Genomic DNA, 18,078 nt, shown 5'->3' with positions numbered 1-18,078 from the left:
AGAAAATATACCTGTCAAAAGATTTAAACATCGCGAAATTACACAACGTGTATAAAATAAACATTCCGAACAATCCAGTGTTATACGATAAATTCAGCTGTCTCAAACCGTAGCAGATTTTTCCAGTCCGCGAATATATTTCAGTTACGTATTTGTCGCAAAAACGGTGTTGCACAGATTTTAAGATTTTAGTTACTTGAAATCTGAGTTTACGTTATTTTCCTCGCAACTAGAACCAAGCATGAATAATGCATCAGAAATTCTTTAAATGGAGCTAATAACTTTACAATGCAACATACATATTTAGATACATAGACAGGTAGATACATATTTGATTAACTTTTATTCGCATTTATCAAAATATATTACGCCCAGTTACGAATTTTTTATCTTAACAATGTTGTTTGTGTACAGCTCTTTTTTTCACAGCTGAAAATTTAAAAGAAAAGAACGCAATTTACAGATTAGCATCTACAATCCATAATGAATATAATTTCTAATTAATTTTTCTCCAAGGCTGCAAACTTTAGCAGACTCTAAAGCCCATCAAAAATCAAGCTATAGTAGGAAATGAGAAAGTTTAATAATTATGTACACACAAACATCTGAGCTTTTATTTATGTCTTAAAGGAACATTTTATAAATAAGAGAAACAGACAAGATTGTCATTATTTATTCTCAGGTTTCGTTTCCCTTTAGAGAGATTTCTCGAAAACCTTAAAACGGTTTCATAATTTGATTGCCTTTAGTTTAATTTAAAATAAGTTATTTAATGATTAAGTAAACATATTAGAATTATTTCAAATAAATATAAGTCTGAAAACTTAATACACTCATGTCCATAAATTAAGGATAATGCAAAATTAGGCAAAGGAAGAGTTAGAAGCAAAACAAATTTGACTTATTTGTAAAGCTCATTTATTAAACAAAAGGTAAAGAGTAAAAAAAGATGCTATATGTTTGATATTATTAAAAAATTAGCGATTTTTTCTCCCTGGAGCAAATTACAAAAAAAAAACCTATTTACAAAAAAACAATATTACATGGTTGGTATGATTGTTAATGCATTGTATGTCTCCCAGACGATGCAATACAGTCCGTACAACGCCTAGGCATGCTGAGTATCAAATTATCGATCTGATCTTGGGGGATATTACACCACTCAAAAAGCAATGCTCTCCGAAGTTCCGGTGGACTTATAGGAGGAGGTTGACGGGCTGCAACTCGTCGGCCAAGCATGTCCCACACGTACTCTACTGGATTCAAGTCCGAGAGAATGCTGGCCAGTCCATACTGGTGATATCCTCCGATTGAAGGAATTCGCTTACGATGTTTGCACGGTGAGGACGGGCGTTATCATCCATAAACATAAATTGTGCGCCCATGGCGCCCCGAAGTAAAAGTACATGTTGTTCCAGAATGACGTCCCGATAGATTTGGCTTGTCATGGTTCCAATGTGAACATGCAGGTCAGTTCTGGAACTCAGAATAATTCCACCCCAAACGAGCACTCCTGCACCACCGTAACGGTGTCGTTCAATGATGTTTTCTTGGTGGTAACGGGTACCTGGAGCTCTCCATATGAAAGTCCGGCGAGAATCAGACTACAAGCTAAACCTGGACTCGTCACAAAACATTACACAAGCCCACTGTTGCGGTGTCCACGATGCATGCTCTCTACTCCAGGCTAACCGCAGGCGACAGTGAGTTGCAGTAAGTGGAATGCATCTGACAGGTCTACGAGCATATAGACCAATCTGCCCCAAGCGTCTGTACACGGTCTGTCTTGAAATTGTCGTACCAGTGGCTGAAGAGAGCTGACGAGACAGGTCTGAGGCTGTGCTCCGCCTGTTTCTTTTGGCAGTAACTGCCAAATACTGGTCCTCATTCGGCGTTGTAACTCTGTGGCGACCTGTGCTGTAACGTCTACTCACATTACCATCATCTTGGAATCGTTGCCAAAGCCTGGAGATGACACTCTGGGCAATTCCAAGTTCGTCTGATACTTCCAGTTATGTACGCAGACATTCCAAACGGCCGATAATTCTACCACGTAAAAAATCATCCAAATGCGTCCTTTGTGTCATAACTATTCGGTTATTGCACTGAAATGCTTATAAAGCGCCTGCGAACAATTTTACTTCTTTGCCTGTATTCCTTATATATCACTCTCTTACACTCTCGTCATTGTGACGTACCATCGGTGTCATCTGGTTACTTCCTGAAATTTGCATATGATTCTTGAAGATGTGTGTAGTGATTTTACAGGTGATGTATTTATTTTAGAGTTCGATTTCCGTGTGACTCCGAATTATCCTTAATTTATGGACATGAGTGTATTTAGCTGTTAATTAATTGAATTGCAAACAGTAGCCAATAAAAATGTCTTGCAAGTACCAAACTTTAGATTTCAGATAGAAAGTAAATATAAACTTGAAGCTGTCTCATTTACATTTTTACTATAATGGTTTATGCGTATGTTTTAATTAATATTTAGTAAACTTAATTTAAAAATTAGTTAAAATATTTTTTATTTTGTTGACCAAAATGTTTCATTTTAATAATAATAATAAAAAAAATACAAATCCGTTCCATCAGCTGTTTTCATATCGTCCATTCGACCCGCTTGCAATCTGAAGTTGAGACCAGAAATCAACTGCACAATTGGCTATTTTTTGTTTTCGTCAGAATCCAAGTTCAAACTTTAGAAGGAAGAAAGCAAAACTCCTCCGGTTAGTTTGAAGAGAGTTAACCAGGTTTTTATTTGTTACATGAAACTTTTACGAACCTTTTGACTTGACGACTTTTCCTGGGAAGTTTAAAAAATAGCTCTTATATGTTATCTTTTAATAATAAGATTTAAGTTAAGTAAATATTTAAGTATATGAGAGTTACTTGTCAAAACAACGAAATGAATTCATAGTAGACTTTCTACGGTAAATTAATTTGATTTCGAGTTACACATACAGAGAAGCCCTTTCGAAACGCCCATTTAACCAACATGCTTGCCGAAATTTGAACCCAACTTGAACTACTAATGATCAGTGGTTTTATCTACTAGGTCACCGGCGGGCGGAAGGATTCAGGAAAACCTTTTTGAGTGTGCTAGAATTTTTCTAGATGAAATCACGACTCTTCTCTACTGCGAAAATGCTGACATTAAAATGATTAAGGCGGGATTGTATGCGAAATCGATTTTTAAATTCTTAACCTTTGAGAAATTATTACGCATATTGTGTATGTGTGCCGTATAATCATGACAAGTTCTTAACTCACGTTGTCATTCAATCTTACAAAACTTTTTTTATGATAACCTCCTGCAATAACCTTACTGAATTACTCAGTTGTAAAATAAATTAACTGTAATTTCCTAATAACAATAAAAAGAACTGTAATTAATTTTTGACATAATGTTGTGTGTGTGATTATGGAAAAGCCTCGAGGGCTATCTGCCTAAGAGGAGGGATGCCTTCGTGGAGGGCTATTCTAAGGGAAACTGGCTCGTATACACGTTACACATGGGGAAAACCACGAAAACGCCCAGACATAATGTTGTTGATTCCTCTTGATATGTACATACTCCAGATCAGATCAACACATTTAATTGTGTCCAAGAAGAAGTGGCCTGTTCGTTGATCAAATCATTTTGTTCTGCATAAGTGCAGTTAGCTCTCTCTCAGTTTTGAAAGAGAATGTTTCCTGGGCTATGAATCCAAGGATTAATTGTAAGGATCTCTTACCTTTCCTTCTCTGCCACTAACTTCTAAAGAGGACTTTTAGTTTGACAGTTCTTTAAATGCCATTTTCCAGCAAAAGAACTGTGCATTTATAAACAACCATGCTTTCTGCGGGGCTTGAATCCAAGCCCAGTGATATGACTCCCAGCACCACTGGCCACCACACCTAACGAAGGTAATTTTAACATTTTCTAAACGATTTTATATAACAATTTTAATGCGATTTGCATTTTGGCCATTTCAGCAGTAAAATAAATAAAAACTTAATTGTTCTTTAAATTTGTAATTATGTGGATATTCTAACCAACGGTTTCGAATTACTTTCATAAATAAATCAGAATAGTGTTTTAGATTCAAAACAAACACATTTCTGAGATATAACTTACTAGTGGATATTGGAACAACTTCTGGATTTTCATATGGTTTTCCTTGAAGTGAATACATCATGTAGCAGTTGAAAGGTATCTCGTAAGAAAAACTCAAAGCTGGCACTAATGTTGGATTCGAACTGCAAAGACGAAAATAAAAGATTTGAAGAAGATACTAATAAAAGTAATTATTAGTACAATTAAAAAGGACACTTATTTCTAAAATATATTGAAATAAAACTTGCAAATAAAATTAAATTAAAATCTGAAAACCTCAAATTAGTTAACATCTCGAAGAGACCATTAAAGTTTCAAAACGTTATAGAAAACGTTATAGAATATAAAAAGGATTGAAAAGAAATTTCAGTCTGATCTTGGATCTTGACTTCAATTTAATATTTGAATCATTTTAAATTAAACAATTACGTCAAGTCTGCTGATTTAAGAATTAGTTTGCGAGAAATTGAAGACGTAAAGAATAGAAATCTCATATTTAAAAGGAGCTATTCAAAATGGCACTGTAAGATGGTGGAAGAAAAGCAACTTGCGATTACTGTTCCGTTGTAAATTAACGCTAAAGGGAAGATTTGGGTATACACGACGTAGTGATTTATTTCACGGGATTGATTGCGGAGGGGGTTTGCAGCAAACATTTACTTCAAGTGGCAATACTTTCTGGATTGTCAAGATAAAGAAATCCACGAATTCTTTTTATTACACTAATGGCTGGACAATGCGAGAGAAGCATTTGTTGGATCTTTAGAATTACACCGGATTCTTCTCCTTTGGCGTTGCGATTTTAAAAATGACTCATCCTTTTTCAAAGTTTCTGAAATCTTATCCATCAGTTTCCAGAGAATACAGAAAGTTCCAGAAGCAGTAAAATAATGCATTTAATGAGAATGCTTAGTCTTCATCCGACGGATACTGAACATAAAGTCTAAAAATTTTGTTTTCGAAAGAAAGTTTGATTCATATTTGGTAATGACAATGAGGCTTGCCAATGAATAAATATATCGGCTAGCAAAGAATAGAGGATGGTGGACAGCCGAGATAACAGAATGCACATAGCAGGGAAAGGAAGAATCAAAGAGATGGGTGAGAAATTACCGCCATTGGTTTGAGCAAGTTAGAAGTTTCCCTTGTGTGTACCGGGCAGCTAGAAGGCGAGTGACCATCTCAAGATAAAGAAATGGAATGAAACCCTGCTAGAAAGAAAAGGTCATTATTGCTTTCTCAGGAGGCTACTGTGAGAAAGATTCTGTCAACAGTTGGTACTGAGTTTAGAATTAGTTTACTAAAGTTTAGAATTTCCGGAGTGGTCTCGAGGTAAGAAAAAGTAGCTGCTGGGATCCTGGATAGCAGGATGACTAAAGCTGTTGGTTACTTTCCATCAACCTTGGAATATTTCTGTCTACTTTCAGTATAACGTATTTCTCCCTTCTTACAGAGCCTTCGTGGTGTAGTGGTCTGCACGCTCAGCGCGTAGTTGAGAGGTCCGCGGTTCGATTCCCATCGAAAGCGTTGCTAATTTTTCATCTTGCCTGCTTTCAAAAATACCTAATGTCTCTACAGTGGCGCCCGAACTAAAAGTGTGTTCGATGATGATTCTCCTCACCCAGGTTTGGCGACTAGGTCCCCTAAAAACCCCAGTTTCCCTTTAAAAGGGGGAGTAAATCAGGTATTTCTACCGCGTTCTTAGCGAGCCTTCGTGGTCTAGTCGTCTGCACGCTCAGCGCGTAATTGAGAAGTCCGTGGTTCGATTCCCGGTGAAGACGTTGCTAATTTTTCATCTTGCCTGCTTCCAAAAATACCTAATGTCTTTACAACAGGAACTACAATGAAATGCGATATAACTCTAGCAACATCCAATTTGCGTCGCACTACCTTGACCTTGTTGAGCACTTGTCGTCTGGTAGGCTGATTTAAATCCACTGAATTCTAATGAAGAGATTAGGTTTAAGACTTACGTGCAGTTCGTCTCTAAGTCATCTGTTTCTATGGTGCATTTATGGACTAAAGCTTCATACTGGTGTCCCAGAATTTGCTGTTCATATCTTGTTAAATGCCGGAAAAAATCTACAGGCTGCAATGGAACCTAAGGTAGTTATAAAAAATGAAACTTTTAGAAGGAAAAACATATATATGATTTGATATAGGAACCTCGAGAAACGAATGCTTCTCATCATGGCGCATAATTTACAAACAAATGTTCTGAACAACAGACGTCTCAAATGACAAACAGTGTCTCGAGTAATTAACAAGGAACGACAGAAAATGTTTTTCAAAGAAGATTTGAGGTAATTTCTGACACAGAATGAATACTCAAAGATTTCTTATAACATCAGTTTAATATTTTCCAAAGCTTAATTGTCACTATTAAGCTTTGCAGCAAGTGACCATAATAACTTGGAGGAAATTATGTCATATTTATATAGGGTGTCTCACTCAAAAGGGCCCTCGGGAGAAGTGTGATAAAAATCTTATAACAAGAGGAAATGAAACAAAATTTTTACATGATATACCTTTATGTTTGGAAATCAAAGTACATTACAAGAGGTGCTGGAAGTGACCTCCCTCCCTTTGCATACAATTCAACATGGCGTTGCATGTTGCTGCCAGATTATCGGGCGTCACTGCCTGTATTTCACGGCAAGTATTCTGTATTAACTGGTCGACGTGGCAACAATGTAAGTCTGTGAAATGTGGCAACAAGGAGATTCCGCGAGCTGTGTGTGGTCCTCGTGTTTCAGTGTAGCGTGACTTACTGTTCGTGGTGTTCCGTGCGACTTGCTTCTTCCGGTCCTGTTTGATTCTGACGATGTATCGATATTGTGAAAGGAAGCGTTTTTCTTGGAAACAGTATTGGATAAGTGGTTCCTTTAAGACATGTTAACGACTGCTTTTCGCACGTTTCGGTGGTCGACGTAAACTATCTAAACACTGTATTCAAGGATTGGTGAAGAAGCTCAAGACAAAGGCAACATTGTTAATATCAATACAGTGGGGGCTTCCAAAATTATCTGAAGAAAGTATGGTTGATGTAAAGATACGATTAGACCTCGCCCACAAAGTCTCTGCTCCGTTTATCACAGTAATCTGGATTATGGCGTAGCACATGTGAAAGAGTTGCTAAGAAAGCAGGCCAGTATTCTCCAAGTTTACAATAGTTCATGAACTGATACTAACTGACAGTCATAAAAGCTTAACTTTCTGTCACTGGTTTCAGCGATTTCTCGCTGAAAGACAAGAAATATTGCAGTACGCGTGGCACAGTGATAAAGCGTGGTTCCACTTGTCAGGATAACGTTAACTCACAAGCCATACATCTATAGCGAGCATGACTAAGGTGAAATCATTTTGCCTTGACAAAGGGATTTCTAAAGCATCATGATCCTCGAGGTCACCAGACTTGACGCCCTTGACGTTTCTATGGGATCAACCTAAAGGTAACGTGTGCAAGTACACACTACGCACCATTGACTGGTTACGTCAGAACATAAGCCGTGAAATCCAGGCAATGATGGGTAATACTTTGGGAGCAACGTACACAGATATGCAGCGACATGTTGAACTGTATAAAAGTGGCGGGAGGTCACTTCCAGCACTTCTTGTAATGTATTTTATTATTTAATCATGTAAAAATTTGGTTTTATTTCCTTTCGTAATGAGATTTTTATCACCGTTTTCTCGAGACCCCTTTTGACGGGAACACGTTTGCATTACAGGCACAGATTTTGACGGTTTAGATAGAAGTTTTTATCTGTGATATTAAAGATAGATTAAAAACTAAGGGCTTGAAAGTTAAAAATGTGGGAGTATATTAAGGGAATATGTGGGTAATATTAAAGGATCACAAAAATGAGCTCAACTCTGATGAATTGGAAAAACTTTAGAACAAACAAACAAAGCGCTTATTTAAAAAAGATATTCAAATGACTAAGAAAGACAGAAAGCTAATCCTCGAATCTCTGTGAAATGGAATAAGCTGCAGAATTTCTTGGGAAATGCCACCTCGATAAAGCAGTAGAAAAACACAAGCATTTTCAATATCAGTGTCATTGTAGACAAAATTAAATCACGTCGGAGAGACAGAACTCCAGTAACTGTCAAACAGAATCGAGAGACGTTAAGAGAGAAAGAAGACAAAAAAAAAAAAAAAAAAAAAAAGCCCTAGAACAATAAGCCAAACAATAAAATCTGTTTCTTACCATTTTTCATTTCTGCCTCAACTTGCTTTCATACATGAACTGGTAAAATTAAAGTAATTTGTTCATTTTATCTATTTCGCATTGTGTTTTGTCATTTGTGATTTAGGGGCGGATTACTTAATTTTACATTAATTCTTATGGGGAAAATACTTTCAGTTTAAGAACACATCGGACGACCGACAACCTTCAAGAAGAAATTGCATATGCGAATCGAGGTTTCACTGTACTTTGCCATCTACACGAACCCATGTAAAGGGAATCACTAGTAGCGATGCCAGTAGTGTGGATCCGTAGAGAATTTTTCTTTGTGAGAAATGTTTGTCAAAGTACTCATCTTGCATGATGTCGTTGTAAGAGACGTGGTCATTGGCAACTATTTACTTGTTATTTCATTATTAGTACATAATGCTGTTCGTTGCTGGAGCCGTCTGTTGTTCACAATAATGAGACGTTTTTATTTATTTGCAACACAAAATGATCATATATACATTTTCTATTGAATTTAGAATAAAATGGCTGATTTTATAAACTCACCACACTGAAACTTTTGCCCCTCTGCCGCTGTAACTAAACCTGTGTCATTTAAATAAAAGGCGCTACTTACTTTTCAGTTTAACATTTGTAAAGACGACGTACTATACATTGCAAAGACATTTCTGTTTTACAGTTGTGGGGTATTAACCGAGTACTTCTAGACGTGTGACAGCGATTGAACAGTGATTATATAGCTACATTACGTGATTTCAGTGAATCCAATTACGAAATTTTGTTCTTCGCAAGTGATCATGCAGCAGTGAAAATTATCGAGTTCAACTTGTAATGCTGAAAATGGTTGCTAGTACTTCATAGTGCTGCAATGCAACCTTTTGTAAGTGACTCATCGACAGCAGCCTGGACAATTTGCGTTCGGGTGCACGTTAAGACATTTCGTTTACAATGCAGCTTATAACTGCTTCAGTCATACTTGAATTTAATGTCTCGGTTGAAAAAAATTAGGAATTAGTTACTCAGACCTATTGGCGGATTCTCTATTTCTGTACATGAGCACCTGAACCACCAAAGAAAAGCGAGGAAATAAATTTATTAACAAATTAAATAAAATAATATTAAATACACTTCCAGTATGAATTGCCTTACCCCCATCCTTACCTTTTCAAATACGCTAGTACGCAGCTAACGTACTGTATTGTAGGTTACTGTAACACAGAGCATTTAGTTTTTCCTCGATCGCACGCGCTATCAAAGAGATGCCCTTGAAAACCAATTTATGGAAACAGCAGCAGGCAGATGGGCGGAAGTGGAACGGCACCGCTGATACTATTTCATTCGCACATTTTAAAGTATGCTAGAGCTCACTTTGTTTATAGATATCTCGTCCAAATTCTCTCTTGGTTTGCTAAATTTGGTTAGTTAATTCATTTTTCCATTTTCTTCTTAATTTTTTATAGTCATCATTTTTCGATATATATTTTTTACGGAGTAGTATAAACAGTTAATATGGCACTGTATGTGTAACTCGAAATCATATAGAATAATTGTACAGGAACATAGTATATTGAAAATCAAATTTTTAAATTATTACTTTTGTTATTGAAATAAACATTTTTAAATCATTGCAGTTTTAATATACACGAGTGAAAATTAAACTAAAAATGAATTCAATGAGCATTTAAAAATCTTGAATTTGAGAACAGGACGAAAATGCACATAAAGATAGGAAATCAAATAATGGAAGCATCACCTTCTTTGTGTCGTTCACAAGCTTACAATATTCAGCAAATCGTTCACAAAATTTAGGATCAGAGTCAGGAGTTCCACAGTACTCAGGATAAATCTCACAGTAAGGTGAAGAACGGATCCTACAAAAAAGATGAAATACACATTTGCGAAATTCTCAACAGAAATCGGCTAAAAAATCTATAACGTTAACGCTAGGTACACAAACCTAGTCGACACAAACCTATTTGAAGTTAAAAAACCATTTAACTTCAAATTAGTTGTCTGTAACAAAAAGTTCTAAATTAGAAATCGTAGAAGTAATTGAACGTATACACTTATGAAAATGAAACTCCTACGCCAAGAAAAAATCAGATTAGAGGAATGAAATGTGGCCAAAACCTTTGTCTCGATACATATTAATTTTATTAATGTTTCAAGATCACAGGTTAAAGTTGCTTGAGAAAAGCCACTTCCAGTACGGTGGTACAGTAATAACCGCTGTAGTAGCCATGATGTTTAATACAAGCATGCAAACGTGCATGCATTGTGTCGTATGTCAATTTGTAGGATTAAGTTCCATGTCTGTTGCATTTGGTCAGTCAAATCAAACAACAATTCGTGATAGTTGTGGATGACACTCGATTTGCCGTCCAATCATGTCCCATACGTGCTCGATGGAGAAAGGTCGGATGATCTCACAGACCAAGGCAACACGTCTGCACTGTAGAACACGTTAGATTAATTTGTTAAAGTTGTATTCAGGATGACAGGATAGACCTGCTGTGGTAAATGATAGTGCTCCACATCATCACACCAGGGGTAATGGTTGTGTGTCTCTGAAAAACAGTGGGTTAACACTGTGCCTCGGTAAAACAGTAATCGCCAAACACTATACTAAGTGCATCCGCTGACAGCTCTGATGATCGGTTACGATACCACTTCATACTACTCAGTCGATGTTTTGTGGTTAAAAATAGATGTCTTAACCAATTCATCATCCAAGTGCTGTAAGTCAGTGAAAATTGCTACATATGGTATAGAACAACCTGTAGCAATTTGGATAACAGACAGTTTGGATGCCGGTGGGGCACTTTGGCCGTATTGCACAATCATTCGATCTTGTCTCTCATATGTGCACCTTCACCTTCCAGATCCTTGATTCCGCCCAAAAGTACCTTGCAGCAAGTATTGTTCGTAGGGTGCAAGTGGTAGCCTATTGCTCGGTATGATTAGCCCGCTTCACGCATCCCTACCAGGAGACCACGTTCGAAGTCGTCCAATTATCTATAAAGGTCTTCTACAACGTAGTAACGGCATTGTTGGTTGTGTCTGTAGGACAATAGAATGCTAACATCGAGAAAAAATAAACCGTTAGCAATTATTACCTGTTTTATACCATGCTAACTGCGCAGTAGAAATGCAAGCTATGGCCGTAGTTAACATTCACTGTTCTTGAAAATCTAATCATTTGCATACCTGATATGAAGGAATTTGCATATGAAATTTCGGGATTATCGGATTATTTTTAAGGGTAGTTTTATTTATTTATTATTTCAAAAAATAATGCATTTCTGAACGTGCTAGTAGAAACATCCTACAGATTATATGATGTTACATAAAAAAAAGTATTCCAAGAAAATGATGTTTAAAAATTAATCCATGAATCAGTTAAAATGTCAGATAAAGGACAGGCTAAAACAAAAACTGTAATACATTAGAAAAGAAGACGGGCGGAATCGGAGGTAGAAATTAAATCCAAAATTTGAGAAACTCATTCTTATTGCAAATATAAAAGAGTATGTAATAATTATACGAAATAACAAGGGAAAAACAAGTTCGACAAGGTTCAGGTAAAGCAATATCTGTAACAGGAAAAACATGAATTTTTGGAGCAGTTGGGCAATAAGAAATACCGCTTATGTCCCCAAGGACGTCGGATAATAGGATTGGATTGTATTATTCAATTATGGCAAAGCACACTAGGGCTATCTGCCTAAAGGGAGGGATGCCTTCGTGGAGGACTTTCTAAGGGAAGCTGGCTCGTATACACGTTAACATGGGGAAAACTACGAAACCGCCATGCAGCCAGCCCGTTCGCGGAATTCGAACCTCCGACCGAACTACCAGTGTTCAGCGTCTTCACCGCTCGCCCGCTGGTAGGCCTGTCGGATAATAGAAATGTGCAGAAAGAAATCGTAGGTAATAGGCTTTGAAGAACACATAAAACAGCTGGGCCAGAAAGGATGTTAAATTAAATAAGAAGTGAAGAAACAAAATTAAGAAAAGGAGGTTGAATAGACGATATACAAACAGAAGTATGAGAAAAGCGTCGAATAGACTGATGAACTAGAAAATTAAGGAAACGAGAAACAACATATGATGTAGAAGGTAGAGTGGCTAAAAGGGCGTGTATAAAACAATACATAGCACCTTGAAAATAATTGACATCGATGACGATAACGAAAAAGAAACAGTAAGTTGAGTAAAAACAATAAAACAATTCAAAGAAAACAGCTTGTATAGACAGCGAATGTTCATGTACTCTACATGCAAGTCGGCAATTAGGCTTATATTTTCCACATGGTTATAGACAGATTGCATGGTGGACGTTTCAGGAATATTCCTTCCAGCCAAGCCTTCAAGGGAACTCAGAGACGAAGCAGCACGTCTCGTGTACTATCACAAGATGTGCATATTCTCTTGTGTTTCGAGCATAATGCCATTGCCAGAAGGAGGGCTAGATCATAGATAGTTGAGTTTCGCGTTTAAATGTCTGACGGAGCGACAACAAAGATTCCTGCAGTTAAGTATGGTGAACGTGTTACAGAAGATGATGGTTCACGTGAATACCTCTTGTTAATCTTAACGATCTTGAGCTTAATTAAAGAAAAGTAGAAGGTACAATTATTTTAAAGGAGTTGAGTTAAAATTAGTGTTGAAATTGTATGTGAATTAAAATGCAAAATTTGCTAAATCATTATCTGTGATACAGGTTCATTGTTGATTAATGTAATGATTTAGTAACTGTAATATACAATATGAACAAGAATTTCAGGTTTAATACGGGTATCATAAGATCAATAAATATAATATTTAAGATTATAACGTAACCTTGCTTTAACGTCCAAAAAATCGTCTCTTTCAGTTCTTCAAGATCATTTCCTTAAAATGTGTGTTATTTGAACGTTTTATTATCATGGCTGCTTCAAAAAAAAGAAAGCGGTCAGAAATTCGTGTATAAATTGTAGAGTCTTATTTTAGGAAGCGTAAAATGTAGACCCTACTAAAGACGAGGTAGCGAATTCTTGCTATGTGAGGGGGACCACACAGAGATGTGAAAATCGAGTGTGTGGTCCTCCACAAGTCACTGTTTTCAAGCTGTTACGATGTGTGAGACAATATAGTCTGATATCACAGATGCAATAATTCGTTCTGGTTGACAGTACAAGAGAAATATCTTCACGACTAGAGTCAAGAAATTTTAGCGTTCTGCACTGTGTCTGTCTTCAAAGTCTCTCGATTTCAGGAGGGCTGACGAACCAATGATCTTGTTTTTCCTCTGATATCGTTCCAGATATAACGAATCAGAGGATGTAAAATATTTCTGAAAAATTAAGGAGGCGTGGCCAATTCAGTCTGCAGATTGTTTCCAACGGAACAACACGCTAGAATGCATTGGAACTCTCGACTAGAAAGACTAGCTGTTAGCAATATTCTCACATAACGAGGACGATAACTTTACCTGCAATAATTGTTTGTACTTTCCATGTTATTATATATTGTAATAGAGTTTTGCATAAATTTGTAATAAATAAATTTTGCGTTCAAAAATGCAGTAGGTAATATGCAACATCAACAAATGTACTAAAGGAATAGCAACTTAATCGGTTACTAATCCTTACATGGAGTCATTAGCAGAACCTGACACCGGTTACCACATATGTCTTGAAAACAGATAACTACCGAAGAAGATTGCAACAGCCTTTTTATTTTAACCATACTAAACAGAACATGCTCACACTTGGTGCTCACAAACTAATCACCTCTTCTGTCGAAGTAACTCAAACACAAAATAGTATGTAAAGTCAGAATGAGTCAAATTTCAAGAACACGGCTGGCTCCTACTTCAATCTAAATCAGATCTATCGGCTGTGCAGCAAAGCCGAGCCTAAAATATCAAATAATCTAAAAGTAAGTGGCTAGCACAAGTATGCACATACAAAGCTGTTTGCAAACACGCGGCATAATCTCACTCGGGCATAAACTCGTTTTCGACGTAAATGAGAGAGCGGCTCTCATAACTAACTCTTCTATCCCTAAATCTTAAATTCTGTTACTTAAATACTATCTTCGAACTCATTGAGATTTTGCATATACGTCATTTAAATTTACATTCTGGCAAGAAATTAAAATCAGAAGGGAAAGGGAAGTTTCTTAGAATAAAAAGTACATTAATACAAAATAAGGTCTTTAGAAAGTTTTAATTTGTGGTTAGAAGAACCTAAATCTATGAAACAAGTACGTTAAATAATTTATAGCAAATACGTAACAAATTTTGATATGATAAATGCTATTTAAATGTTACCGAATTCTAAATGGCCTAGAAGTTCCTCGCAACTCAATATTACTAAAACAAATTAAACAATTCCAGATTGGTTGCGGTTAGATATTCAGCAGAGCTTTCCCAAACATATGGAATATTTATTAATTCACAGATTGCTAAAATAGTCGTTAGAAAAGTTTTTTTTTTTTTTTTTTTTTTTTTTTTTTTTTTTTTTTTTAAGTCTATGAAAACTCTGAATTCTAATTATTAAAATAAGGAAATATTCAGGACGAACGCTAATTTAACATCTTTCTTAAAGATGGTCAATTTGGTTTTAACGGAGTTTTAACGTGAAAAACGTTAGATTTGAATTTCGGTCCCATACGAGTCTTACGAAATAGTACAAATAAATAGTCCTATTTTAAAATGTAATTTGAAATTGTCAACACAAATCTACCAATATGACTGTTCTAAACTTTCTGCTGTGAAGACTGACTCTAGCTACTGCTTAAATAAAAGGTCTAAAATAACCAATATAACACAACATATGATTTCCTTGTTGACCTAAAGACATGTCATTTAAGCTATTGCTTAAATAAAAAGTCTGTTGTGGATTTCTGTTGTGGAGTATTATTTTCTTGTACGATCTATTAAATTACAAACATTTTTCTTAAACTTCATTTAAACGTATTTCCTTGAATTATTTTGATTTGAAAACAGATCTATCAAATTAAGTTGAAAATAACATCAAAAATTGCAAATTTTGAAACTAATTCAATTTTTGTTGTAAGTAAATATAAGTACAGGAACTAGAAGACGGCATTCAAAGTTAAATTTCTTATTTGTAGAAAATCAATTTTTTATTTGGCATTACTAAACATAAATATTTTCGTCATTTGAAACACTTTTGTGGTTATTGTTGAAAATACGTAACTACGATCAACGATTATGGTTGGAAATATATAACTACGATTAACGATTGCCAAAATAAAGGCCGTATAAGGGGATGAGTGTATATATATATATACGTCTGATACTGCCGATCGCAATGCAATGAAAAAGAAGATGCACAAACTAAGCTAATCATTTTTGAGTTATGCGAGATACATACATACGTACGTACAGAGGTTACGAAAAAGGCCCTTTTGCATCCATTTTGCATCCATTTTAAAATCCGCTTTAGAAATCTTTTTTGAAATATTACAGTTCTTTAAATTGTTAACTTACGTAAATCAGTGTATTTCTTTATAATCACTAAACCTACTGTCTCAAAAATAAGCATAGTGAAGTATTTTTTCTTTGTTGTAATATTTATTATGATTTCCTTATTTGACTTTCATTAGTTTTTTAAACAAACAAATCTTAAAAAATAAAGATTATTCTCCCTTGGCATATAAACAAGTAATCTGCTTGGAAAATAAAAATGTTGAGTTATTGAACAAACAGAAGGCTAACAATACTCAGAGATGTTCAAAATTTTGAATACATTAATAAGAATTAATACGAATGTACTAAAATTTTCAATTATTCATAAATAAACTACAACAGTGAGAGAATTTTTAAGATTTTACTCACTCATTTATATTGCACAAAGTAAAAGCTGGCATTTCTACTTCGGATGGTTGAACCACTTCCAGTTCCACTGTTGAAGGATACTGCAGATACATTTCGACGAATTTGACGCTTTGCGCGATAAAACCAACAGCCAACAATATTCGAAATAAGAAACGGGCTTTCAATCTCCAATACAATATTTTTTTGTACTTTTGATCCATTAATGGAACAATAATGCAAAAAGAATTTACTTCTCAGAACCATTCTTACCGAATGTTTTGACGGTGAATCCCAAAATGCATAGTAAAGACATGGATAATTACTACTGTCTTAAAACACTTTAAAGTGACTATAACACTTTAAATTTATAAAAGTATTAAATGATATACATAATTCTGAGAATATTACTTTTCTGTGAAACAATATATCTGAATCTGAAGCTATCAAATGAAATTTCAGACGATATTAATTTTAACAGTGTTAAGTATATCTACAATATTCAACGTCTACTTTTTCTAAGCACTTACATATTTTTGTTATTTCTTATTTTCACTATTTCTAAAAGTTTTAATAAAGTCTGACTAATCAGAATATTAGATTTAGTTAACAAATAATTTTATCTATTATTTCCAAAATCACAATTATTCTATCATATGATTTCCTAATGCAAAATTAGTTGTCGCATGTTTTTCAGACTCATGTTTTAAATCCAATTATAAATTTTTCCTTCATAAAATATAGAAATATTTTACTTTCAGTTGAAATGTTATAAACGTAACTTAGCGAAATTAAGGCACAGAAAGTGGTTCGCACGTGGGCAAACTGTAAGCAAAATGTGAAATATCGCCTTTATTACCAGTTATTCGAAATGCAAAGAAAGCCATTATCTTTTTGCTTTCAAAAGCTAAAGGTTAAAAAAAAGTACGCACGAGCGAAAAGAAAATGTCGTAGATGAGATTCCTTTTTCAGCAATTATCACGCGTACCTTGTTTCGCTGCTATCATTATGACAAATTGCCTAGGATGTGTATGTTGCTTGAATTCCTTTCAAGAAAACAGCTGCTCATGTCTGCACTTGATCGGAATCGTCCGACGAATATCGATTCTGTTTTTGTCAATACAGTCACGCAAAAATGAATAGTAAGTGAAAGTTAGCAAGAATTATTCGGTATTCCGTGTTTTTAGAAATTTTCACTGTCATTCAAATAAGGTAGTATGACCTTTATTAAACACGCATGTAGATCTGTGCATGTAGATAAGTAGATTATGGAAATTTTACGTCGCCCTTTTGCGTTGAAAATTTAACAAGTGTTCACTTTTATCTAAATTTCTTTAATAAAATTTTCACAAATATTTCCTTCTGGTATACATAATTATTTATCATATTTTAAAGATATTTTAAAGATATTTAATATCATATTTTAAAGAAATTACTTCATTTTGTTTAAATTAATGGTTTCCCATAAAAGTGCAAAAGCATTACAGACGTGTAGCCAGGGGGGGTGCCCTGAGAGCCCGGGCACCCTCCCGCTTCACCATTAACTATGCTTAAAAATGTGCTAATTAATTTTCAATAGAAAAGTCTTTTTAAAATATTGCTTTCCAGCTTCCAAAGAATTCATGTGATGAACGAAGATTGAACGGAAAGTCTACAACTTTCCATTTAGAAGTACGATCAGGAAAAGTCATCGTACTCCAGCAAACAAGCGGCGGGAAAATACTTGAAGTTTATATGACACTTTCAGGCCTTAAAGCTTTTGTTCTTTTACAGCTTTGAATAGTCCTCCCTATCCGGTCCCACTTTCCCTCTAACTATCAAGCTTAATGTTACAAAAGAAAGAAAAAAGGCCCTTTCATTTTGGGCCAAGCATCTAAAGGCATAATAATTAAAAGAAAATAATTATTAAAAAAAAGATAAGAAAAGAATTAAGTTGGAATATTTAATTT

The 18,078-nt window shown here is 35.2% G+C and overlaps 1 protein-coding gene across 1 annotated transcript in view; it reads right to left on the bottom strand.

The window, feature by feature from the left end:
- The window catches only part of LOC118191015 (epithelial sodium channel subunit beta-like), a 44,713-nt gene extending 27,553 nt beyond the window's left edge, over positions 1–17,160 (bottom strand). The window contains exons 1-4 of the mRNA XM_085807097.1: positions 16,154–17,160; positions 10,058–10,175; positions 6,076–6,203; positions 4,124–4,245 (exon numbers count right to left, since the gene is read on the bottom strand). Of these exons, the coding sequence (XP_085663223.1) occupies positions 4,124–4,245; positions 6,076–6,203; positions 10,058–10,175; positions 16,154–16,353 (568 nt within the window). The 5' untranslated portion in view covers positions 16,354–17,160. The remainder of the gene's footprint in view (positions 1–4,123; positions 4,246–6,075; positions 6,204–10,057; positions 10,176–16,153) is intronic.
- Positions 17,161–18,078: the final 918 nt, after the last annotated feature.

This window comes from Stegodyphus dumicola, chromosome 1 (assembly GCF_044657685.1).
Source record: "Stegodyphus dumicola isolate Sdum_Otavi_A_Nest chromosome 1, ASM4465768v1".
In the NCBI taxonomy this organism is placed as follows: domain Eukaryota; kingdom Metazoa; phylum Arthropoda; class Arachnida; order Araneae; family Eresidae; genus Stegodyphus; species Stegodyphus dumicola.
Note: the sequence above shows the minus strand (reverse complement) of the source record. Positions and strands in the feature narration are given on the sequence as shown.